This window comes from Nomascus leucogenys, chromosome 3, assembly GCF_006542625.1.
Source record: "Nomascus leucogenys isolate Asia chromosome 3, Asia_NLE_v1, whole genome shotgun sequence".
Classification (NCBI taxonomy): domain Eukaryota; kingdom Metazoa; phylum Chordata; class Mammalia; order Primates; family Hylobatidae; genus Nomascus; species Nomascus leucogenys.
The window spans coordinates 44657887-44684195 of NC_044383.1; the positions used below are offsets into that span (position 1 = coordinate 44657887).

A 26309-nucleotide genomic window follows, 5' to 3' on the forward strand; every position below is an offset into this window, starting at 1 on the left:
TGCCCCTTCCTGTACCCTCTCTACTGTTCCACCTGATTCTTTACATATTGGAGCACTGGGAAAGCAGGAATGACAGTAAAATTTTCATTATGTCTAGTCTGTAATAAGAAAAAAACAAACACTTTCAGTACTTTCAGTTCTTAAAAAGTATGACAGTACTATTGTCCTTCTCAACTAATTTTTCTGCGTGGAGCTAATACCTCATTCAAATGCACACGCTACTCTGTATACGGTTTCTTCTGCCTCTGATTTATCTCCTTCCTTTTGTATAAATTTAGCAATCTTTTCCTCACAAACCTTAAAATAGCCAAGTGTCAAAGATTTGGAAAATGTAGAGGCAGTATCATTGTTTGCTCTTGCTTGAGAGTTTTTTTTTTTTTTTTAATCGTTGACAGCATTCTGGTTTCACTTTCACTTCAGTCGGTAATTTAATGTGATACTAATACAACCTGTAATAACAGTTAAATGCATGGAGCACGAACTACATGCTAGAAGTTACAGTAAACAATTTGCATCATCTAACTGAATTTCCAAAATAACCTTATTATTTTCCTCACTTTAAATATGTCTTTTGAGAGGTGAAGTAAATGGCCCAGAGTCACAAAGCCAGCAAGGGGCTGATCTGTATAGTATTACAGTGATCTAGGATTTAGGATTTAGAGTGCTATATAGTAGTATAATGATCTCAGCTCATCTAACTGCAGGGCCACATTCCACATACTTTTTGGGCCCACAACATTAGAGCATTAATCAGCTTCCCAAAAATGCTTCCTAATTAAAGTGAAAGAGATTTATTTTATCAAACAAAGTCTTAAGTGAACTATGCCAAAGTCAATGATCTGGTGGAATTCAAAGAAATGTTTGTATTACTTAATAACCATTAACTAGCCAGGCATGGTGGCTCGTGCCTATAATCTCAGCACTTTGGGAAGCTGAGATGGGAGGATAGCTTGAGGCCAGGAGTTCAAGATCAGCCTGGGCAATATAGTGAGACCTTGTCACTATTAAAATAAATAAATAAATAAATAAATAACTGATCTCACTGGCTACAAGAGGAATTCATTTTTTAAAAGACCACCAACATTTAATAAATTGCATTCTCTAGCAATTGCTTTTTTCATATTTTTCAACTAATTGGGTAGGATTTAGTTTCAATATCACTTTTAATACATAAAGTACCAATTTAAAGTGCAAAATCTTTAGAAATCTATTTTGGGGAAAATGTCAAGAACATTTTTCTATTTGGCATTGGTTCACTAAATTGAGTCCTTGAGAGCCTGATTTTTTTTTTTGTTTTCACCAAAGAGTCAAGCCAAATGAAATTCCACCCACTTTATTCAGGGTGTATTTCTGGGTCCTCTCAATGTCTGGTTTAGTTGCAGTTTTAAAATTTAAGAAGAATTTAAAGCTCTGGAGACATGTATTTATGTAAATACACAAAACGGGCAGGGCACAGTGGCTCATGTCTGTAATCCCAGCACTTTGAGAGGTCCAGGCGGGTAGATCATCAGAGGTCAGAAATTCGAGACCACCCTGGCCAACAGGGTAAAACCCCATCTCTACTAAAAATACAAAAATTAGCTGGGCGTGGTGGTGTACACCTGTAGTCCTAGCTATTCGGGAGGCTGAGGCATGAGAATCGCTTGAACCTGGGAGGTGGAGGTTGCAGTGAGCTGAGATTGTGCCACTGCACTCCAGCCTGTGTGACAGAGCGAGACTCTGTCTCATAACAAAAACACACAAGACATAGAGGTAAATATTTATGTATGCAAATATATATACCTGTTAATATTTGGCCTGGCAAAAACTAGCTTGCTAGATGATTTTTTTGGAAAAGGCTTTGGTTCAGTAGCAGAAATGAATATGGGTGTTATTCAAATGTCTGTAAATTAATGAGAGCCCTTTGAGGTTAGTTCAGCTTAAGCATTTTGAATCTGAAGAATGAATGGTCTATGTTAAAGACGCTTTTGGGAATGGGGAGTGGTGGCAAACACAACATTGCATCCTAAACAGCGCCAAGGTGACAGGGTACCTGGCCTCACATCCATGAGTACTTGAGAAATTTGTAATCAAGATGAAACAACGTGTTTTTCTTTAGAAAGGAAAGGCAAAGATAATGGCTAACAAGGAAGAGTTTGTTTCATTGGGAACTCTATGAAACATTTTCACAATTGTTCCCCTGGCAACTCTGGGATTACCTAATCACCTTCTCCATTCCACTTCTTGTCTCTCTCAGAGCTGTTCAGATGGTGATGATAACCTAGAGATCCCCAGGAGTGGGAATCCATTTGGTCCATAGCCAATTTCCAGGGGCTCCATCTCCAAAGCAGTGCCAGAAATTATCCCAACAAGGAATTTCTGAATCTATGGGTCACACAGAAGAAAGGGAGGGTGGGAGGATTGGGAGGCAAGGCCCAGGAAAAATTAAAATAGAAAAATAAAACATAGAAGTTAAAATTATTTTTTGAAAGACTAAGTACTTACAAGGTTAGCTTTTAAAATAAAACAACTACAAACTCTTTATGGTTTCAATTTTGCTTTAGTATTCTGCAATGTTTCTTTTCAATAGATTGGCCCTCACATATAAACACATACACATACACAAACACAATCTTCGTATTTGCCATCTAAAACACCTAGTATCCTACAAAATTACCTGTAAGAGTCTCAGTTAAGTAGACACTGGAAAAACAATCAGAAACAGATTAAAAGATAAATGGGGTCTCACTTTGATAGCACATATAGTTAACTAGAAACAATGCAGAGAAAATTAAAGTAAAAATCATACCATTGTATGAGGCTTATAATATACATTATAATGGGATGAACAGGGGTAAAACCGATTTATACATTTGTAAGGTTACAGTAATTTCCATGAAGTAGATGGTATTTAAGGATGTATATTGTAATCCCTAGAGCAACTTTGTAAAAATAATGCCAAAAGATATAGTTAAAAAGCTAATAGATAAATTACAGTGAAATTTAGAAAAAAAATTAAACAATATAAAAGAAGGCAGGAGAGAAGAAAGAGAACAACAAAAAAGGCAAAAAATAAAAATAGATCAAAGAACAGTAAATCTAAATCGAACTGTATCAAATATTACATTAAATATTAACAGACTAAAAATAAAAGATCAATTTTTTTTCCTAAACTCCCTGTTCTCAAAACTCCTTTTGTGACATCAATTACTATTACAAATAACAGTTACCAATCCCTTAATTTCCTGCTGCCTGAAGACCAGACAATAGCTTAATTTACACTCCTCTCCCCTTAATCGTTAGCAATTGAGGACTTTGTTTCATTTCATTTTAAATGGCCAATTAATAAGTAGTCCCTGGCTGGGCGCGGTGGCTCATGCCTGTAATCTCAGCACTTTGGGAGGCTGAGGCGGGCGGATCACAAGGTCAAAAGATTGAGACCATCCTGGCCAACATGGTGAAACCCTGTCTCTACTAAAAATACAAAAATTAACTGGGTGTGGTGGTGTGAGCCTGTAGTCCCAGCTCCTTAGGAGGCTGAAGCAGGAGAATAGCTTGAACCGGGGAGGCAGAGGTTGCAGTGAGCTGAGATCACTCCTCTGCACTCCAGCCTGGTGACAGAGCAAGACTCCATCTAAAAAAAAAAAAAGGAGTCCCCTTGGACAGCAGCCTTCCAGCACTTCAGAAACTATAAATTTGGCTTAAATAAACTGTTAGGCAAACTGTAGATCTTCTCACCATCAGAGCATCACCCTCTGAACAACAATTCTTGGCTGCTTTCTAGGGGGAAAATATGCAGGAAGGACAAAAAGAGGGATATTGCACAAATTGCTAAAGCCATTACATGCTATGACTCCTGTTTGTATTATAGTCTTACTTTTACAAATGTCCTATTAGTTACAAAAACATAGCAACAAAATAGAGCAGCAAAAGAACTCTTAAAGTGGTTGCCATTATGACTTTTATTATAAGAAAAAAAGGCAAATCCAAATCATCTAAAAAAGGAAGGAGTTAGTCAAATGACAAAATCTGGATCTAAACCTGTATCAGATGGGATTTGAGGAAATATGTCTGCCACTCATTCTTAGCTTATTCTGTTTACCCAAACACTCAGATCCTAACTTGAATTTAAATGGGCCGCGTTGCCAAAGACTGCAACAGAATCAGATGGCTCCATGCCATTGGCACCCTTTACAAAACACAAAACATACTGCATGAAGTTTTCTCATTTCGTGTTTGTGTTTGTCCTTAGCTGTACTTATTTTATCAAGTTAACTCTTTGAGGATGGAAAACAGATACATCATCTGTTACTTCACACACTTGGAGATGAGATACTCATTTAAGTAGCAGAAGTTGTGAACTTTAGGAAAAGTGAGGTCAAGAAAAATATCTGCCTTTTCCAGCTCAAATGCTCAGTACAAACCTTTTCTGCCCAAATCTACAATTGGCTAAGCATTGCTTGAAAATCAGACTCCATTATTCGGGAAAATGTCTATTATTTGTGCCTTCTGTAGATCATGACAGAAGAAGACAAGGTTTGTCTTTACATTTTAGTATTATTTTATTTATTGCCTTTGGGTGGAGGAATCCGAATGTCAGACATGAGCTCAGACATTGTTTTTGTCAGTTTTTGGATGTATAAATATTAAATGGGGAATCCTTTATGTATATATATATATATATATGTACACTTTTTTATTATACTTTAAGTTCTAGGGTACATGTGCACAACGTGCAGGTTTGTTATGTATGTATACATGTGCCATGTTGGTGTGCTGCACCCATTAACTAGTCATTTACATTAGGTATATCTCCTAATGCTATCCCTCCCCCCTCCCCCCACCCCACAACAAGCCCTGGTGTGTGATGTTCCCCGTTCTGTGTCCAAGTGTTCTCATTGTTCAATTCCCAACCATCATTCTCAGCAAACTATCGCAAGGATAAATGGAGAATTCTAATGCTGTGTGAACTGTCTAATTTCTGAACTATCTAAATGCAATTTTAGTAAAACAGTCGAATGTCCTTCTTCCTACCTCCTAGCATTCACTACCCCTCTGAGTTGTGAGTAGCTAGAACCAGACCTATTCAGATAGTCTCAGCACTAACTGAACACCCTCCTCAACAAGCAGGGGCCTAAGCTCCTATGAAACTGAATAAAAGTGAAATGGAAGTCAGAAAAGGGCACAGCAATTTGCTGCATTCAAAAGGAAGTCAGTGAAGAGGACAGACAATCAGGTCAATAAGACTTTACTAGAATTTCTCGGTGGTTCTGGAAGGTGGAATACAAGGGAGAGATTGAAGAGATGTTTCTTGAGATGGAAACATCTGAAGAGCTACTTAAACAGGGTAGTGACTTTGCCTTTGAGTAGAGAAAAAGTTGGTAGGTGCCTTGATCCAGGTACAGTAAAACCTTTCTTTAGGTATCATATCCTGAATTTTAACATTAAGTATAAGGGATTTATGGACTGCTTGAATATTAGAAACATTGTTCTATCTCTAAAAACCCATCTAAATTATTTTTCTTTCCAGTTATCAGTGTGGTTACATCTGAGGTCTGCCATGAGCAATTTTTTCCAAAAAGTGTTTATTTTATGAAGAGTTAGAGGCATTCATTCATTCGTTCATTCATTCATTCAACATAAAGGCCTTGGCAGAGTTTACAATTTAACAACATCCTTGCAAGAGATATTTACTGAGCCCCTCCTATCCCCTAGGCACTGTGCTAGATACTGGGATACAATGGTGAACAATCAGAGTCCCTTCCCTAGGCTGATGAGGAAGATGTATACGAATGAAATAATTGTATCAAATGTATTACTACAAACTACAATAAGTACTATGAAGGAAAAATAGAGTGCTATCAACGTATACGAAAAGATATAGTTGGGAGGATGGTATGGTAGTCAGAGGAAGCTTCCTTCCTTGAGAAACTGGTTATCCCAGAGAGCCAGAAACAATTTGAGTAGGAGTAAACCAGCCAAAAAAAAAGTGATCTTGATGCTGTGAACATAAAACTGATCTAAAAAATAGTCTGTTTGAAAAACGATCATGACAGATGGAGCCTAAAGCTCTGAAAGTCTCCTTTGCACAACAGAGACCATGCCAATGGGGGCATGCTTTCTTTGGATTTGTAGGCTTTTTCAAATACAGACATCAAAAGCAGAGTGGCCACTCAGCCTTACAAGCATGGGTCTGGGCACAGCTGATGCCCTAAGGCATAGCAGAATGTGGGAATACTCACTTCTTCCAAAGATTTTTTTTTTGATGGAAAATTGACACTAAAGACCTTTTTTGGGAAATGAAAGAAATGGCAAGGTAATTTGGACAATATGGAAATCTATGCTGATCCTATGGAAATAATAATGTGCTCCAATTTCCCCCATTCTCACTGCTTAAGATTATACTTCTTGCCTCAAAAATCGAGATCCTACTTAGAAAAGTGTTTGTCTTGAGTATTATTTAATAAGAGAAAGAGAGAAAAAAAACACAAAGTTGTAATACAACCCAGATAACAGCTTTCCAAACCTTTCCTTCTTATTTAGGAGGATCTTCCACCTAAACACATTTTTCATCTCTGTGTAGTATTGCGGGGTGGGGGGTGGGGGGAGACATCAAATAATGTAATGTTTTATGAATACCAAACCTACACAAATTTCTGAAAGACAGAAACTTTTCCAATTCTAGGAGATCCTCCACATCTACTTTCCAAGAAGAAGGCTTTAAAAGGGGCGAGTAAGGTATAAGGGACCTGCAGAATCTCTTTAACATGCACACATTATGGTACTAGAAAAGAGGACAGAAATGCCTATATCAACAGCTGCCTGTAACATTTTTAGCAGAGCTTCATTCCAGGCCAGCCAGTGAGAATTAAGGAGGAAAAGGCTTTCAGTGATTCAGAAGCTCCCTTCCCTTATAAAGTCAAGGTTCTCTGGAGTGGTATTTTGACTACTTTTGGAGGAGGGATTGCCTACATCCACTTCTCCAAAGAAGCCAGAATTTTCTCTTCCTCTCTACCAAAAAAGTACTCTACCGACAAATATGTGTGCAAAATGCAGACCGTGCCTGCATTCTTTCAGGTCAGCAGAGTGCTTGTGTTACCAATGTTCACAGCTGGTTTTGGAATAAAGTTATTGTTGTCATGGATTCAGGAAAACAAACATAGTTTTAATTGTTCCATTATGAGTTTTAAACCCAAGATGATAAAAAACCCTGCATATAGATTTGTCCAGCTCCGGTCGCTGAAAGGAATCACCTGTATTACATATCCTGGCTACAAAATAAGAACATTCATTAAATGCACAGATAGGACCACTCAAAACATAATTAGGTGTCTGGTTAGTCAAATGTTCTGGATAAATGAGGATGTCTATACCTAACATTTCTGAGTTACCAGTTTTTAACGATTTAAATACAAATTAAATATGCAAAATACAAGTTAAATACAAATAACTGCAAACACAGAAACTACTGAATTAAATAGTTTACTTCTGCAGAAATGTCAAGACCATGACAACACACCTTAAGGTCACAAGTAGAAAACTCCAATTACTGTTATATGTTACAGAAAAAAAAAAGGACTTTTATCTGGTTACTATAGTTGTTTGATTTCTGGATAAGCCATAAACTTGAAGTATGATAATCATACTAACAAACTCTTGAAATATCATTCATGTAAAATTCAAATTCATATTTATTTCAAGTAGTTTCTCCAGCAGAAGAAAGGGAACAACTTTGCCAACCATTTTCCCGTTTTAAATTTAAGGATGATTGAAATGAGTTCAGGTGTGTGAGCCATCATTTCTTCTGAACCTGCTGATGTAATTCACAGAGATTCAGCCCATTTTCCTTGTACTGGCCTTTGCCAGACATGGCTTACAGTAACAAAATCATGAAACAAAATATTCTATTTTATATGTTCATCTTCTGTCTTTGAAAGTTCAAGAAACAAGGGCTCTGATACCTGATTTGGTTAGTGTTTGAAGGTTACCAAGCTGTACTGCATGTAATAATTTGGGCTTAGGTAACGTGGATTGTCATAAAATGCATATAAGCATGGGACAGTGCTGAGGAATAGAATATTGAAAGTCACAAGAATTCAGTATTCCACTGTATTCTTGCATCTGTCCTCGTCACCACCTGATGAAGCAGGTGTTACATCCTTCTCATTTTATAGATGAAAAAACTGAGGTGAGATGCTAGATAATTTGCCAAGGGACTCAAAATAAATTGTTGAAAACTGGGATATGAATCCAACCTACCTCCAGAGTCCATACTCTTGCCTTTACTTGATGATGCCTTTTATCATAGATAATAAGAGTCTTGTCCTGTTCCAACTATCTCAAACTCCAATCAGGTTTAAAGAAGTGGGAGCTCTTCAGTACAAAATTACCCTATAGGGTCTCTATTTTGTTGGAAAAGGAAGTGAATGCTTTGAATTCCAAGTTGCAGCTTTTAAAATTCTTGACGCATCCAAAGATATCTCGAGGGTCTCTTCCTGTTCACTTTCTTTTCTAGGGGCTAAAGTATGTCTGATGCTAAAGTAAGTGTTGTATAAACTCCCAGGCTGATCTTGGCACACAGCCTGCCCTCTTGGCGCTGTTTGAGCCATGTTGCTCTTTATGGGATCTTCTCACTCAAGCCTCAGGATCTTCTAATGGTATCCTAAGCTTCCAGTGCTTCCCATGTCACTCTGGACAACAAGGATTTAAACAGCACCTGACACCTAACATCTGCCCTAATTAATCCAAATTTGAGTGACAACTGATAATCTGATTGGCACTTAATAGTTTTCAAAACGTTTGAGCAGGCTATGTCTTTGATCTGCTCAGGAGCCCTGAAAAGTGGTGGCTGGCAAGTGCCATTGTCATTTTGCAGATGAGGAAACTGATATGCAGGTGATTGCCCAAACACAGACAGCCGGTAGATGAGAAGGTCCTGGCTCCCAGGACAGAATTTTAGGCACTTTATCTAAGTCATGCTTTCTTTTTGTGAAACTATCAACCTCTTCTGCTTATTACCTCACAGACACCACAGATAAGCAGAAGAGTTTATACTGCCTATTTATATTTTCAAATTCAGTATTTCAATCAGAAATTGTTAGAGGTAGACAGGATATTAAAATAATAGGCCCACACACTTATAGATTACAAAACGAGGTCCAAAGGGCTTAGTGAACTCTTCAAAGCCACCCAGACAATCAGAGGCAGGGCCTAAAATAGAATGCAGGCCCACAGTCCTGTCCAATCCCCTTCCCTGTCTATAAATCCGCTCTCCATTCTGTTCTCTGAGGACATAAGCCTGGGATCCTATAATCTAAGAAGAAAAAGCTATGATAATATTGATGAAGATCATTCCTCACTATTCTTCTGTACTTTTGAGAGTTCAATATCACATTCCCTTCTTACCCTCTGTCCAAGTGCTTCTGTGTGGCTCTTGTTTAAATGCAGATCTCTAGGCCCCATGCCAGAGAGCCTGGCTCAGGTGAGCCCCAGGAATGTGTTAGAACCCTTACTTTCAATGGCAAAAACCGTGATTACTTTTGCACCAACCTAATAAATTTTAACAAATTGCCCAAGTGATTCTGTTGACTATGGTTCTGTAAATTCAGGCCATGCTTTAGGAAACTCTGCTCTAACTCACTATTTTCAAGGACTGGAGTGGAAAAAAACATTGGTGTACCTCATTTAAGGAATATTTATTTTTGGCAGGGCTCTTTCAAAAGTTAGTCATTATGGTGATCAATAATTAGTTAAAAGCAAATCAGCCCAAACCAGCAGTGGATCATAAATTTGACACTCTTCCATGGAGTCTGCTGTTTCTTTAGTAAGGGGCTCTTTGCTCAGCAATCCCTGGGAAAATCTGTGCTTTGCAGAAACGCAGGGGGAAGCATGATGGTCACCCTTGGATGCTTTGCTTAATGGCTTGACCTTGCAACTATGGTACAACCTGCTTGCCCGAGGACCTCTGTTCTGTGCATTGGCTTTTGGTGGTCAATATGTTGGTATACCTAATGTGTTTGACCTCCTAAAGCAAGTACACTAGGCAGCCGCGTGCTGCTTAAGGAAAACAGGGCAAGGCTTGTACGTTATAATAATCCTGAAATGTGCTAAAGAAAGCCTACAGCCAGAGAATGTCCCTTATCTTACGCATCTTATCTGTTCTTTCCTTAAAATAAATCAGGGAAACTTTCTGAAAATAACAACGTCTGAGATGGTCATTTCAGACAGCTCTTTTAAGGTTTGGGGAAAATAGAAAGTTGCTTAACTAAATTCCTGAGTTTCTACTATATGTAGAAGGGCAGGGTGCCTTAAGGGGAAAATGTACACACTGGCTGCCTCCAGAAGTTTACAACCTAATGGTGAATATACTGCAAATGTGAGAAAATATAAGAGCTTACATCAAGTAAGTGTGCTGATGAAATCACTGGAGCAATTGGAGCATTCTCCCTGTAGAAAAAATGCATCTAAGAAGGTTTGCTGTGGATGAATTTTGAGTAGGCTTTTAAAATAAGGCAGAAACATGTTTTGGCAGAAGAAGAAAAGGGAAGCTATCCCAGCTCTGGAAATAGAATACACAAGGGCTGGACTATATGAATTTGTGTGTTGTGGGGAAGGAGGAAACTTAAGACACTAAAAATGTTTGTAAAGCTTGGAGTGAAAGTTGCAAAAGAGCAGCAAACAGAGGGCAAAGGAAAAACAGGCAGGCAAAAGAAAGTTGCAAAGGAGCAGCAAAAATGGTGCCTCCTTTGAATGACCATGCTTTCATAATAGCTTAATTTGTATAGCTGCAGACAGGGAAAGAGACCAGTTGGTACAGGACATGTAGATACTATATGCTGCAGGGTAGCTGAATATGCCACCCTAAAATATGCCTCTCTGGCATAAGGATTATTTTGAGCTGAAAGCAATCGAGAAGTAGATACAAAAAATCTCTCCGCCCTACCCGTATTTGCTTAAAAGCAGGACATACACTTACAAAGATGTCCCTCCTTCCCTCTCTACCAAGAAGGACAAAGGTTGATCACCAGGGATGACCTTAGGCCCTTGCTTGCCTGAAGATGGCACAGAGAAATCTACATAACAGACTTTACTATATAACCTTTTGTCTACCATTAGTTTCCCATGTATTTGTTTTCCCACAATTTGCCACCCCTAGAAACTCAAGATCCTTTCCCCTTGTCTTGTTACTTCCCCACCAATGTGTTGTTCTTCGTTGATGATGCCACATAAACCAGAGTTCTAAGTCACCTCTTTGAGAATTGCTCATTCCCTGGGTATCTCCCATATATACATGAAGGCTATTTGTTAATAAACTTCTGTTTGCTTTTTTCTTTTTAATCTGCCTTTTTTTTGCAGGGGTTCTAGATAAGAATTCAGAAGAATAGAGAGACAATTCTTTTTTCCTCCCATACAATGCAAAATATATGAAACTAAACTAAAATATATTAAAGTAAATATATGAAACTAAAGTAAACTAAAATATATAACAAAATATACAAATTATATAATAAAATAAAAATAATATAAAAACATACGAAACTAAACCAAAGTAAAGTAAACTAATATAGAACTAAACTTAGATAGAGCCTGTTAGGAAAAATAGGAATACAAAATTAGACGCCAAAGTAGGAAAGAGCCTTTTAGTCTAGCTAAAAGATGATTAGAAACTGTAGCATTGTAATAAAATGTAGACATGCAGAAAAAAAGACAAGTTTAAGAAAAGCTGCCAGAATGTATAGCTAAACGGAGACTGTACATCCTGGTTCTTTACAAGCCAAACACGGATATTAGTTTGATTACTCTAGAATCTACTTCTTTTTAGACCCAAAATGGTAATGTCCAAGCTTGTCAACTCACCTTCTTCACTAGCCTCCAATGAGAATGGCACTTGGCTGCAGACAAAAATCAAATTCACTCTCCAGGGACAGAGACGTGCCAACACTACAGTGATCCGAAAGTATTTGCTATTGGTTTAAATAGGTCCAGAGATCTGAGCATTGGTAAGCATTGCTGAAACTGCTTAACTTCCCAGAGTGGCCTCTAGGAGAGGGACAAAAATGTCTTGACTAAATAAAATAAGGTGACTGTAAAAAATTTAAAATTCTCATGAGATTCTAGTCATTCCTTTCCTAGTAAGTCAGACTTACTGTTTAATCCCTTACTCCTGAAGAGTAAGAAATAAACTATTTTATTCATCTTATTATCTATATAATAAGTACTATACTTGGGGACATAGTAGGCATTAAATAAATGTAAGTTCCATTCCCCTCTGAGAATCTCTGGAAATACATTTACACTAAGACATTAGTAGGCATTTGCTCCAAACCTAGGCTCCTCGAAAGCTTCCCAGAAAATTGGCATCCTGGAAATTTTCCCAGGTTTTCTTATTGATATGGTTTGGCTGTGTCCCCACCCAAGTCTCATCTTGAATTGTAGCTCCCATAATCCCCATGTCATGGAAGTGACCTGATGGGAGGTAATTGAATCATGGGGGTGGGTCTTTCCTGTGCTGTTCTCGTGACAGTGAATAAGTCTCACGAGATCTGATGGTTTTATAAAGGGGCGTTCCAGCTTCATCCATGTGACTTTTTGCAAAAAAAAAAAAAAAAAAAAAATATATATATATATATATATATATATATATATATATATATATATAAATGGGCGTTCCCTTGCTCTCACTGTCTTGCCTGCTGCCATTTAAGAAGTCTCTTTGCTCTTCCTTCACCTTCCACCACGATTGTGAGGCCTCCTCAGCCATGTGGAACTGTGAGTCCATTAAACCTCTTTCCTTTATAAATTACCCAGTCTCAGGTTATGTTTTCGTTAGCAGCATGAGAACAGAGTAATACACTTATGAAGTTTATTCCACATCATGGTAATCACATGCTGATAAAATGGTCATTTCTTTTTATTTTAGACACTGAAATAGTGTGTGACACTCTTATGTTCATACACTTGGGATATAACACATCTGTGGTATTTGTCACCAAAGACAATTAGCCAAGAGCTTTTGTTACTACTTCCTTCCTAAGCGAAAGTTACAGAACCACATCTAAGAAGCTGATAACAAAGTAAGGCAGGCAGATACCTGTCTGAAATATCCTAACTGAGACTATCTCCTCTCTTTTTTTAAACCACTAATCCTTGATGACATTTCATACTTTTGTTTCTTATTATTTAATTACCTATTGAAATACTGTAGGTTGGGGTGTCAGGAAGCACTGGAGCTGTGATTGGATTGGTTATTGTTGTTTGTAGATCAGAATTTACAAACTGAAAACCCACAGAAAACATTGATTTAGCCTGTTGTCCTTTTTTAAAAATGTTAGTTAACTGCCATCATTTTAAATGAAGGGATTTTTGCATAAAGGTTACAATTTCTACCTTCTCATAAAAAGTGGAAGATCTGGCAACTCTGAACTAGCATTACAACAACAGATGGGGCTGAGTGGTGGCCAATCCCTTGCAGGAGACCTAGGTCCTCTGTTTATCAGAAGTATCACTTGGCCTTTTCAGTCATCCCTGCCCCAATAGGCATCTGAATTTGCAAAACTTGTCTTAGATTTTGGAATATAGATTACTGATGCATGGCAAAAATATCATATAAAGGGTGTGCACATAGAGAAGTTAAGAAGTAGAAAGGCAAATCAATGCAGCCATAATAATCCTGTCATTTATATTTTCTAAGGCACCATCAGTAAACACTAACGTTTGTGATTTTCACTGAATAATAAAGCCTAGTGCCTTTTCATTGAAACCTAGCAAACACCGTTTGAGAATAAGGACAAAGGGAAGACTGTATAGAATGCCAGAACTAGAAGAAAACTGAGAGGTGAATTAGCACAAAGTCTTCATTTTAGGAAAGATTATTGAGATTCAGAGATGTAAAGATCTTGTCCTCTTTCATAATAGCGTCTTGATGGCAAAGTCAGGACTGTGGATCTCTACACTGAGGGTCTCTCTCTTACTCTGTGGCTATTCTTGCCTAAGTTATGTCTTCCTCTGATGTGTATAAATCAGCCAGTTTAAGAAAAGCAACACACTCTTCTAAGTGCACGTTGTATATGTGTAACAGCTGACACTGATGAAGAAACAGAGATGAGCAGTGACATCCCAGACAGTTGGCAAGGTGTCACTCATACTATATCAAGAGGATGGAAAGTGAAAGAATTAAAGGATCCTTAAAAGTCTCTTCACATTTTCTACATAGTACACAAACCTTTTCTATAATAGCCTTGAGGTCATCTTGCATCCACTTACTTAATTCAATGGACAAAACCCTCACTATCCCATAAGGCAATCTGTCCTCTGTGTTGCTAGGTTGTTAGAAACTTTAACTTATGTTTCTAGGTGAAGGCGAAGGAAATCTATTTCTTTGTAGACATAACCCATGAGTGCTACTTATATTTTCACAGGGAACATGAAAACCACTCACTCTTCTACCTCACATCACTTCAGTGCATTAAGTGTCTTCCCGTAGTCCTCACTTCTGACTAAACATTCTCAGTTACTCAGAGCTGCTCCTGTGTGTGACCAGGCTTCTAAACCTCCCACAATTCTCAATACACACACACTCCTTGATTATTAAAATTGAACAATGCACTAATTAATGTTCTGAGAAACCAAGAGGTTGAGTTTCTAGCTGTAGCTTTACCAAAGCCAAGCAGCGATCCAGAGAACAGAGACTTTCTGTGGCTTATAAACAGCAATAGTAAAACACTTTCCCCTTGGTAAGACAGCTTTGTTGCTAGTTCAAGGAACCCACTAGTGACAAAGGGTGATTTCTGAATCATCCTTTACACCGTAAACTAACTCTGCTAACGACTTAGTGAATGTTTGTCATTGTTGTCAATAATGGTATTGTAGCTCTAAAGTGTCCTGTACATGCCAGTGGGTCATGGTGGTCCTCTTCACATGGCCATATATCCCAGGAACATTCTGGCCACCAGTTCCCTATTTCTCTACCTGACACCACTGATATTTTTTCTTCTTTAGGGAATGCCTCTTAGTTGCTATGATTTTGGTCCAAAGCACTATATGTATCCTTCTTGGTATGGCTTTTTTCTCCTCTGATATGCTGGATTCCAACTCCAAAACACTCCTTGGTGGTAATATCAACAATACTATGTTTATTCACTGTTCTGTGTTTAGACGAGCAGTGATCTGGTTTCTAGACTAAATAAGTGACTATCAGCTAGTCTTCACAGAAGTCTAGCAAATCCGCCAGTTCACCATGTCATCCACACACAGAGAATCAGGGTCAAACTGGATGTCATGTGGTTCTGCCTCCTTCAGCTGTTTGTCTGAGTGATTCCCAAATTTTGTTATGAAAAAGAATCATTGAGGATTGTATCAAAAATAGATTTTTATTCTGGATAATTTATATAAATACTCTGTCCTCAAGGGGGTTAAGTGTAACTCTCCATTCTTTAAGTGTGTGCTGTACTTAGTAACTTCTATCCAAAGAGTATAGTATGCAAGATACTGACAGAAAAATAATTTTACAGTAGTGAAACCTGGCAAACATTAGTCAAGTGATTAAGATGAACATCTATAGTGATAAGTCATCCTGGTAGCATCTCGTCTTGATATCAAGGGATGAGAATAGCAACTTACCTCTAGGGTCTTTTTCCCAAAAACATGTGATTTCAGTCTAATCATGAGAAAAACATCAGACAAATCCAAACTGAGAGACAGTTTACAAAACATCTGACCAATACTCCTCAAAACTGTCAAGGTCATTAAAAATAAGAGAAGTCTGAGAAACTGTCACAGCTAAGAGGACATGGCTAAAGAGACTTGATTTAAATGCAGTGTGGTATCCTTGAACAAAAAGGAACATTAAGTAAAAGCTGAGGAAATCAGAATGAATTCTGAAGATTCCTTAATAATGTGTAAATATCAGTTCATTAATTATGGAAAATGTACTGCAGTAATGTGATATGTTAATATTAGGGGAAACTAAGTGTAGGGTATATGAGAACTCTCTGTACTATCTTCACAACTTTTCTATTCTAAGATGAAAAGTTTATTTTGGAAAATTGACTCTAAGGTCTTCTCCAGGGATTATAATTTAGGAGGTGTGTTTAAGGGGAAAGAGAGTCAGCTTTGCATATTATTAATACACTCTTCTGTTGATTCTGATGCAGTCAATTCATAGGCCATATTTTGGGATCCCTGGTCTATTCTGAAGGTTCTTATTCTTGGATACACATTAGACATCTGTGTCCCATCTCAGATGCTCTGATTTAATTGATCTAGAGTGTAGCCTGTGCATTGGGATTTTTTAAGCCCCTTAGGCAATTTCAGTTGCAGCCAAATTTAAAACTTATTACTCCTGTGCTGTCCAATATGAAAGTCAGTAGCCACATGTGGCTATTCAAATTAAAATTTAATTAAGATTAAATAAAATTTAAAAATTCCTATAGACATTTCAATGATCAGTAGTCACATGTGGCTAGTAGTTACTGTATTGGACAGCACTGATGTTGAATATTTCCATCATTGCAGTAAGTTCTGTTGGACAACGCTGGTCAATACCATTGGTATAAATGGCTGTTTGTGGTCTTCTCCAAAGGCTTCTGAAAGGAAGAGTCCCTATGAGTAATATACAGGACAGGCTGCTCGAATCATTGATGATGATTCAAATAACCCACTCATCCTAGATTTCCTGGGACTTTTTAAAGCACTGAAAGTCTCATATCCTCCCTTCCCCCCCAGGACCGAGGAAACCCCTCGGATACACCAGGAACCTTGGCCATCCTGTAGATCCAAAGTCTTTTGTGAAGGAGAGCTTCAATCAGTAGGAAGCTGGGGCAGTTGGGTCTAGTCAGCTTGAGAGAAAAGAGCTAATACTGGGTTCACTTGAGCTAGCTGGTGCCAATATTGTCCTGTGTGCCCAGGCTTTCATGAGGCAAGGATGTTGAATAGTGAGGTCATCTGCTTTTGCTTGATGATTTAACCTCATGCTCCCTACTACCTGGGTGGAGCCTGACATACAGGCCACTACCCACACCTCTGTGCATGTGCTTCAACTCAATTTCTGGTGTCAGATGGGTCTGGGTTTGCATCCCTGCTCTACCACTTACCAGCTCTGGGGCCATGCAAGTTATCTGGCTTATTTGATCCTCCATTTCCTCATCGGTAAATGGGAAAAATAGTATTCCTTATGGCTGCTGTGAGGATTAAATGAGTTTATGTATGTAGAGCAAATAGCTCATAGCATTGTCTGATAACTATTAGTTGATTTATTTTTATTTGCCCTCACTTCAGAATATCCTTGACCATTTGCTAAGCATTTTCTGTGCTTTATTCAGTTCAGTTCAATAAACCTTTACTGAATGCTCCAGGCTCTAGGAATGCAAAGATGAAATCAATTTAGTCTGCCTTCAAACACATTATAGTTGGACATATTATTATAGAACAATATAGTGAGTGCTATGAGAGAGGCAAACACAAAGTAGTATGGATAAACAGAGGAGGCACCCTTAACCAAAATGAGTTGGGTAGAACTGGGTAGGGAGTCACGTCTGTAATCCCAGCACTTCGGGAGGCTGAGGCAGGCAGATCACGAGGTCAGGAGTTCGAGATCAGCCTGGCCAAGGTGGTAAAGCCCCATCTCTACTAAAAATACAAAAATTAGCCAGGCACAGTGGCAGGCGCCTGTAATTCCAGCTACTTGGGAGGCTGAGGCAGGACAATCGCTTGAACCTGGTAGGCGGTGGTTGCTGTGAGCCAAGATTGCACCACTGCACTCCAGCCTGGGTGACAGAGCAAGACTCTAGCTCAAAAAAAAAGTGGGTAGAGAGGGCTTCCTAGGGGAAGGGGGTACTTAAGCTGAGTTTAGGAGGATATGTAAAGTGTGCTAAAAGAAGAGATGGCATTAGGAAAGGAGTTAGAGGAGTAAATGGGGGAAATACTGTTTCAGGCAGAGGAGCAGCATGAGCAAACCTCCTCAGTTATGAGCTTGTCTGACTTGTTAATGGGAAAGTCCATTGTTCCATATCACCGGGGCAATATTGGCACATATTAGTTCTGAGTTGGGGTAGATAAGGCAGGAGAGGCAGGAAAAAATGTAAGTGCAATTGACAAAGGAGTAATAGATATTATCCTTCTTTTCCAGGAATTTAAAACATCTTTTAAAGCTCTCTGTTCTTCATGGTTAAACCTAATTTCTCAGGTTATCTTTGATGACAAAGAGAATGTTAAAAGTTGTTCTGTCTCCTAAATCTAACGGTGCTATTCTGCAATCTGACATGTATTTCGTTCTTTCATAAACAAAAATAAAATACAATAAAGCTCTTGAAGGTGCCTCATGAATCTTATAAATACATTACGTTATCTAGACATTCTGAAAAGCATAAAGGAGTGATACGAGTTTATTCCACTTTCCTAGTTGGCCATTACAAGATCATGGGCATGTAGCTTTACAGTTTTCTGATCCCTTTCCTAAGATAAGACTTGTGTACCGTGTCTTAAGTGTCTGCTATAATCTTAATATGTCTCCCAAAATTCATGTGTTGGAAACTTAAACCCTAGGGCAACAGCGTTGAGAGATGAGGCCTAATGGGAGGTGTTTAATTGATAAGGGCTCTGCCTCCATGAATGGATTAATGCCACTATAAATAAGACTTGTGGGAGCAGGTTCGCCTTTTCTTCCACCATGGGATGGCACATCAGGAAGGCCCTCACCAGATGCTGGCACCTTGATCCTGGACTTGCCAGCTTCCAGAAATGTGAGAAATAAATCTCTTTTTTAAATAAACTATCCAGTCTCAGCTATTTAGTTACAGCAGCACAAACAGTCTAAGGTAGTGTTTATTAAGTGTAGTAAGTACATCTGATGCCAGCATTATTGGTAGAAATACTTTTTGGAAACTGAGAAACTGGTATAAACACCTTGACATGTAATGGGAAACACATTGGGTGGTGAGATGGGGGTATGTAATAGGCGGGATAATGAATCCTCCCTGCAAGATGTTCACCTGCTAATCCCCTAAACCTGTGGATATGTTACCTTACACACAAAATGGTGACTTTGCAGATATGATTAAATCAATAACCTAAAAATGGGAAGATTATGTTGAACTATCCTGGATTATCCATCAGAGCCCAATATATTCACGAAGGTCCTTCTAAGAGGGAGACAGGAGGATTAGTGTCGGAAAGAGAGTTTGAAGATGCTCTGCTGCAGGCTTTGAATAAAGAGGAAGCAGCCGTGAGCCAAGTGGACTCTAGAGACTAGAAAATACAAAGACACAGACCCCCACAAGAGCTTCCAGAAGGAATGCCTTGATTTTAGCCTATTGAAAACCTGTTTTGGACTTCTGACCTCAAGAATCGTAACAGAAAACATTTGTGTTCTTTGAGGCCAGTAAGTTTGTCATAATTTGTTAGAGCAGCAATAGGAAACACAGTGTCAGAGTCTTCTGGGTAAGAGTTTACCTCTGCACTTTTGTTGTCTGAAAAAGTGTCTGTCTCACCTCTAAAACTAACTTCCTCATTACAGAGCATCCGACGATAATAATAGCTAATAATTACATCATGCTCACCATGGGCCAGTGTTCTAGGTGCTTCTAACCCATTAATGCCTCATATCTCATTGCTACCTTGTGATAAGGCATGAATATTAACCCTATTTTTCTTATAAGAAAGCTAAGGCACAGAGGGGATACAGTGGTAGTAAATGATAGCTTTGGAATTTCAACTCTGAATCGTAACCCCCGTGTATTGATCCAAAATGTTTGCCTTTACACAAAGTCAAGGTCTGAGGGCCAATTGTCACTGCATTCCTTCCTCACATCCTCATGTTGCATGGTTCTTCTCACATTTAATATACCATATATCTTCTCTCTGATCTTCTCACATTTTGAAATAAGTGAAAACATTATGAAAATACAACCCTGAAATACCAGCCTTTAGACCTTGATAGAAAGTGTCCAATCAAATTTCCCATGAAGAATATTAATTATGCTCAAATGAGGAACAGAGCAGAGCCTGGCAAATCCCTGCAGATGTGGTGGGATGGCCATTGTGCCAGCGTAGACTCCATTCCTTTGTCTTCCTGGGCTGTCTTAGGAGAACTGTTTGTGACTCTCCTGGAGAATTCCAAAGATGGGAAATGGAAAGGTTGCCTTGCTCTCACTGTGTCTTCTCAGAAAAATGAATTTTATGAACTGAACAAAATAGCCAATGCATATGATCAGTCTAGAAAAAAACAATTTCTACAGCCCAATTTTTCGGCACCAGCAGAAAATCATTTTTCTTACCAGACATCAATATTATACAGCTATTTGCCAGTATTTACATGGCCTAATCTAAATCTACAGAGTGCTGCCCCAGTGCTCAAGGAATTTACAATAAATCATAACTAAATAATCTTACTAAGATGGTGCATGATGTTTGCAGAACAACCTGTCTGGAAATGATTCTTGGATATGTTCTTTAGCTTGGAATTTATTTTATAGTGTCCCTGAACTGCAACCAAGTTACCCGACGCTACTGTTTTTCTTTCTTTTCCTCTTCTTCTTCCTCTTCTTCTTCTTCTTCTTCTTCTTTCTTTTTTTTTTTTTTTTTTTTGACGCTACTGTTTTTCTAATTGTTCCATAACTCCTTGGATACATGGCTGCTGGCCCCAGGAAGTATCTGGCCGCTTGGCTGGAGATATCTTTGCACACCCACTCATACCCATACAGTGCTGGTTTCTCTCACTGAAGAGACTTGGATGGGATGTGAAACTATAAATCTCAAACCCAGGCAATAAGATCATTTAATCACCTGTTTAGAAATTTATTTTCAATCGTAAGTCTTTCCTGGTTAGTGTCATAGATTATTCGGAAAAAAAACTTGCAAGAAAAACTAAACCTTGAGTCCTCTTTCAGTATGGGTCTCTTTATTTCATCATAGTCTGATTATTTTCAGAGCTTTGGATATACACTACCATAATCAAGGAAGAAATGATGTAAGAATCATAAAAGTGAATGCAAAAATTCTTCTCTTTGGTGTTTAGATGAACAGTAACTTCATAAAGATCGCAAGGACTACACAGACACTGCGTGAGTCAGAAGCAGGAGGAAGGGGAATCCTTCCTCTACTCAAATTGCCCTCCTACTCAAGAAAATATGCAAATTTTGCTTCACATGATTCCTGTGATGAAAATTAATGAATTAACCCCAAATGCCCAACTTTATGTTGTACCGTGTAGATTTTATATTTTAACATTCTAACGGCTGTGTTTTCTGGTTGGTAAAAGCTAGACAAATCCCGAGCAGTATAGAGAAATCCTGTTATGATTTAGTGTTAAGCTATTTAAAATTTTCTAATCAATAGTGCAATTCTTCAAAGATATATATGTATGTATATGTGTGGGCACCATTAATCAAACAGATCTGACATAGTAACATGAGTGAACAGCTGGTCATGGCTGTAAAATAAAGCCACTCATTCTGGGATTTTTCTCACATGTCCACAGTCCAGAAATACTCACAGTGCCCACAAAAATATTTCTTTATGAGTTTAGTGAGAACCTAGTAGACAAATATAAAATCATTGAAGCTATTCATTGATGCTTGAGATGAGGGCTTATATCTTTGAGAAATGAGAGGGTCACCTGGTATCTTAGTCCATTTTCACACTGCTATAAAGACATACCCAAGACTGGGTAATTTATAAAGAAAAGAGGTTTAATTTACTCACAGTTCTGCATGGCTGAGGAGGCCTCAAGAAACTTAAACTCATGGCAAAAGGGGAAGAGGCGTGTCTTACATGACAGCAGGCGAGAGAGAGCAAGCAAGAGCAGGGAAAACTGCCTTATAAAACCATCAGATCTCGTGAGAACTCACTCACTTTCATGAGAACAGCATGGGAGAAAACGCCCCCGTGATCCAGTCACCTCCCACCTAGCCTTTCTCTGGACACGTGGGGATTATGGAGATTAGAATTCAAGACAAGATTTGAGTGGGGACGTAGAACCAAACCATATCACCTGGTCTCTCTACTTCCTGTCAAGTAGGTTAGTGGGCGGAGAGGAGGGCTAGAGAGGCTTCCTCTGAACAATCTCCTTTCTTTTCCAAACTATTTCTTTGACAGGCTGCTGGGTAGACTCTCTGGTCAAAGGATGGTCCCTACTTATGCTGCTAAATTGCTCGGTGACAAATTAGTAGACAAAGCTAATGCACCAAAAAAATGAATGTAGTTATAGTAATGCTAACATCCAAATTCCTCTTTGTAAGACATAGGCCTGTCAACCTTATCTCCATACTTCAATTCCTATTTCCACTCACATCCCTCAAGAACTTGATTTATAAACAGTGTGCCTACCATAAAACCATCAATCCCTCTATGTATTTATAGACGACTGAAGGAATATCTTTCTTCCTTTCATGCTACCGTGGTAGAAGAGTTTTAAAAGTCCGTGCTAGGCAGAGGCAGCCCTTTCTGCCCCTTTCTGTTCTCAGTTTATTAGGAAATGGCCTGAAATTCCAGCATGATAGCAAGCTGGCATCCTCTGTGGAATGTGCAAACCATGCCTGCATCTGCCCATTACCCTAGCTCAGTGTCTCTGGGCATTTCTGCAGTTGTTCTGAAGGCTTGGCGTGTTTATCTCCCACAGGCAGCTGAGCCGCCTCCCGTTTCATGAGCAGACCAGTGGAATGCAGTGGGAGAGACCCAGGCCTCCGGCCACCCAGATTAGAGAGTTTTGTGCTGAGGTCCCTATATGGTTGTGTTAGACTGAACGACAGGCTCAAGTCTGTCTTTGTTCCTTGTTTGGGAAGCAAGTGGGAGGAGAGCAGGCCAAGGGGCTATATAACCCTTCAGTGTTCAGCTTCCCTGAACACCACCCAGTGTGGAGAAGCCCAGCCAAGCACTGTCAGGGTAAGTGGCGTCAGCCCAGGGATGTGACTTATAGATTCCAGTGGCTCTTTTAATTACCCGGTATAATAAGACATCGTCTGCAGGGATTTGGCTGGGTACATGCACTGATATTTCTGAATGAAGATTGTACTACTAAAATGATTGTAGCTTTTGGCTTTACTGATCTAACATTAAAGACAGGGCTAATATGTAGTTTGGTATGATGGAGGGGGCAGAGAAGAATATGAAAATTTTATTAAAGCATGTCATCTGTAAAATGTTCATCCTAAACAAACAGCCCAGATCTTTCAGCACAATACAGGTATGCAGGTTAGCTGTGTGCAGTAAGTTATACATTTATTTGTATTTAGGCACTGGAAACTCAGATTTCTTTTTGGTTCTGATTTGGTGCAGGAGTTTTTTTCATTGGGCTGTATTATTGGTGCAGCTAAGGTGTCTGGAAGTGGATTCTGGAAGTGAACAGAGAATAATTGCCTAGTCTTTGATTGTGCCTGAATTTGTGTATTTGCTTCTGGGTTTCCCTGGCTCTAACTGGTAGTGTCTTTTGTTGGAAATGTATATCTCTTTTTTGTTGGAAATGTGTATGTGTGACCTTACAAGTTCGGATCTACATCATTGGTCATTTGCAGCAGAGCACAGCAGGTGACCAGCTGAATTTTTCTCTGGAAAGAAAGAGGGAGGGAGCAGAGCCTGCATCTGACAGCTGTGTGTGCCTCCCGGCTGGATATCTGGTTTGCATCTCTCTCAGCTTAAAGCTCCCTTCAGCCTGGTGAGGCAAGTGTGCCTGTGGAGCCAGCCCTGCCACCCCAGGCTGAGTTTCACTGCAAATCAAGGCTTGGCAGCTTCAGCCCAGACTGGAGTTTTCATGCTGTGATTTTCCGAGCATTTTGTGTTTCATGACTAAATATGGTTTGCGTTTCAAGACCAATGAGCTGGGAACTTGGTACTGTTCTTTCCCCTCCCATCAACGACTCATTTTTGGCACAAGATGCACTCTAGTCAGTTGGAGCAAACCCCCTAACCCGGGTGCAGTTCCAAAAGCAGACACTCGAACATGTTTTACCTAATTAGGAAATGCTTTGCTCCAAACCAAACTGCTCATTCAGGTTAGAGAGGAGCTGTAAACCACTGAGCTGACTCTTTCCAGGGACACAGTGACTTCTTCAATGACAGTGCTCCTTTTGGACATTATAATATTCTTCCTAGATTTTTTCTTTTTTTTTTTTTTTTGGCCAAGTAAAAAACATTTTTCTGCATTCTTGCTGATGCTGAGGGCCAGTCTACTTTTTCTGAGTATAGTCAACCCCTCCTCCCAAGCCATCACTGCCCAACAAAACAGTTATTAAAAATATCCTGGCATTCATGGTAACCATACCTTCCCATTTTCAGAGACCATCCTAATTTGAATGTTTTATCCTCTTTTCAGCCCTTACTTTTGGTTTGGAAAGTGCACTATGTGCATATCCATAGAGTGCCTGCTTATCCCCTGGGGCTGGCTGCTTCTGACAGATACCCCAGGCTCTTAGGCTTCTTCCCTTTTGTCTCCTTTATAGTTCTCGCCCCTTTTCTAAAGCTTCTTAATCTGCTATGAGGGAAGCCAAATCACAGGAATGCCAAAATAATTCAGCATCTGGAAAGGGAAAAGAAGGGTGGGAAAGGAAAGGGCAAGCCATTCATGAGTCCCATGTCCATTCTTGCAAGTGGAATCCACACGTTGATTATTTTTATTCTAAGCCTGGAGCAGTGTGGAAAGAAAGCAAAGGTTAGAAACAAAGAGATCTGGATAATGAAAATAATCACACAGTGATAGTAATAATAATGATGATGAAATTAGTATTTATTGAGAACTTGGAGTGTCTCTGCCACTATAAATTATTTTAAACACTTTTAAAAATCCAATCTCTATAAGAACTCCATGAGGTATGTCCTGGTATCATTACCATTTTATAGTAAGGAAATTGTGGTTTAGAGATGTTAAATAACTAAAATCACACAGCTTTTAAGTGTTGGAGCCTGGACTCAAATCCAGGCAGTCTGCCTTCAGAGTCTAAGCTCATAATCACTGTGATCTGAAATCTTTGTTGTCCTAAATGTATCAGTTCAAGGCTCTTGGACAAGTCACTTCAACTCCTTAAGCCTTGGTTTCCTTGTCAGTTGAAGATAATATTACATGCCTTGACTTTAAAATATGTCATCTCAATTGCAGTTTTATGTTCTTTGCAAAGAGTTATTTTACATGAAGCACTGCTAAGGAAGTTTTAGGCCTTTGGCAAGATGCACGTTTGATTTTGTGGGAATGTTTTGGCAGAACTCCAACTCTGTAATAGCTATTTTATTTCCCTACTTCTCAGACGTTTCCTTAAAAGAACTGCCTTTTTTATATGGATTTGGAGGTGCAATCAGTTCATCCATTTAGAAGAAGAAATTTTCTCAATTTGAAATCCTAATTGAGATCTCAATGCCAGGCAGGTAACTCTGGGTGTCCTCTTAATGGAACATTTCGACCTAATTGTGATTAGAAAAGTGGAAGAGATCTTGAACTGGAAGCCAAGGGGTGGCTCAAGAGTCCCTGATGTCTGGCTGGAGCTCTGCCTCTAATGCCCTGTGTGCCCTTGAGCAATCACTTCCTGATTTTATTATTTGTGAAAATGACAGCATTGGATGAAAATGTCCTCTAATGCCTTCAATTTCTCAAATTTGTAAGTTGATATGCTGCTCCAGCCTTTCTAATTTTATGAAAGGATCCAAGTATAAGATCCAAGTATAAAATGGGTTATTTAAAATTTTGTTTTATTACCAAAGAAATATACATTCAATATAGAAAATTTAAAAAATACGACAGAACCAAAGGAAAATAATTAAAAACACCTACAAAACCTACCACTTCATAATAACGCCAGTCAACATCTTGGTAAATATGATTACTCTTTTTGCAATGCATAAAAATACATTTTAATGAGATTTACAATGTTACTTTTTCTAACCTATTACTCTTACATAAGAACTACCTTTTGCTTATCCTCTTATTCTACCTTTTTAATGGCAGTAAAGTATTCTACCGTATGATATATAATCCATCAGGCTCACCCTCACTTGTTGGAGTGTTAGCTTAACAGTGACATTTATTAACGGTGGATAATTGCAGCCCCTAAAATTTAAAGCACCTTCTCAGAAAATTTTATTTCAAAGCTTCTTTGAGGGTAAAGTAAAAGTCCTCATGATTCAAAAAGATTTTTCCATTAAACACTTGACCATTTTAACATTTCTAAATTTTTACATGCTGCCTCTCCCTCATAGCATTATCTAGAAAAATGTGCATTTGGGTTGATACAGACAGGAAAATCTAGATGCTTCTTTAACATAAGGTAGGCAACTTGTCTCTGCAAAGATCTGGTCTCAGACTGTGGATTTCCCATCTGTGCTCTGCAGTTTGTTTATTCATTCACTGGCTCGAT

General features: G+C 38.8%; 2 protein-coding genes across 3 annotated transcripts in view; one reads left to right on the top strand and one right to left on the bottom strand.

Moving 5' to 3' along the window:
* Nucleotides 1–26309, top strand: part of ACTA2 (actin alpha 2, smooth muscle) — a 54629-nt gene that overhangs the window by 14453 nt on the left and 13867 nt on the right. The window contains exon 1 of one of the 2 annotated variants that reach the window (XM_003255183.4): nt 21925–22854. The exons of the other annotated variant lie outside the window; for it this stretch is intronic. The gene's annotated coding sequence lies outside the window, so the exon portion shown is untranslated. Of the gene's footprint in view, nt 1–21924; nt 22855–26309 lie in introns of those variants that run through there. 2 annotated transcript variants of the gene reach the window in all.
* Nucleotides 201–26309, bottom strand: part of STAMBPL1 (STAM binding protein like 1) — a 96847-nt gene continuing 70738 nt past the window's right edge. Inside the window, exon 11 of the mRNA XM_030809290.1 lies at nt 201–2364. Within this exon, the coding sequence (XP_030665150.1) occupies nt 2233–2364 (132 nt within the window). The 3' untranslated portion in view covers nt 201–2232. The remainder of the gene's footprint in view (nt 2365–26309) is intronic.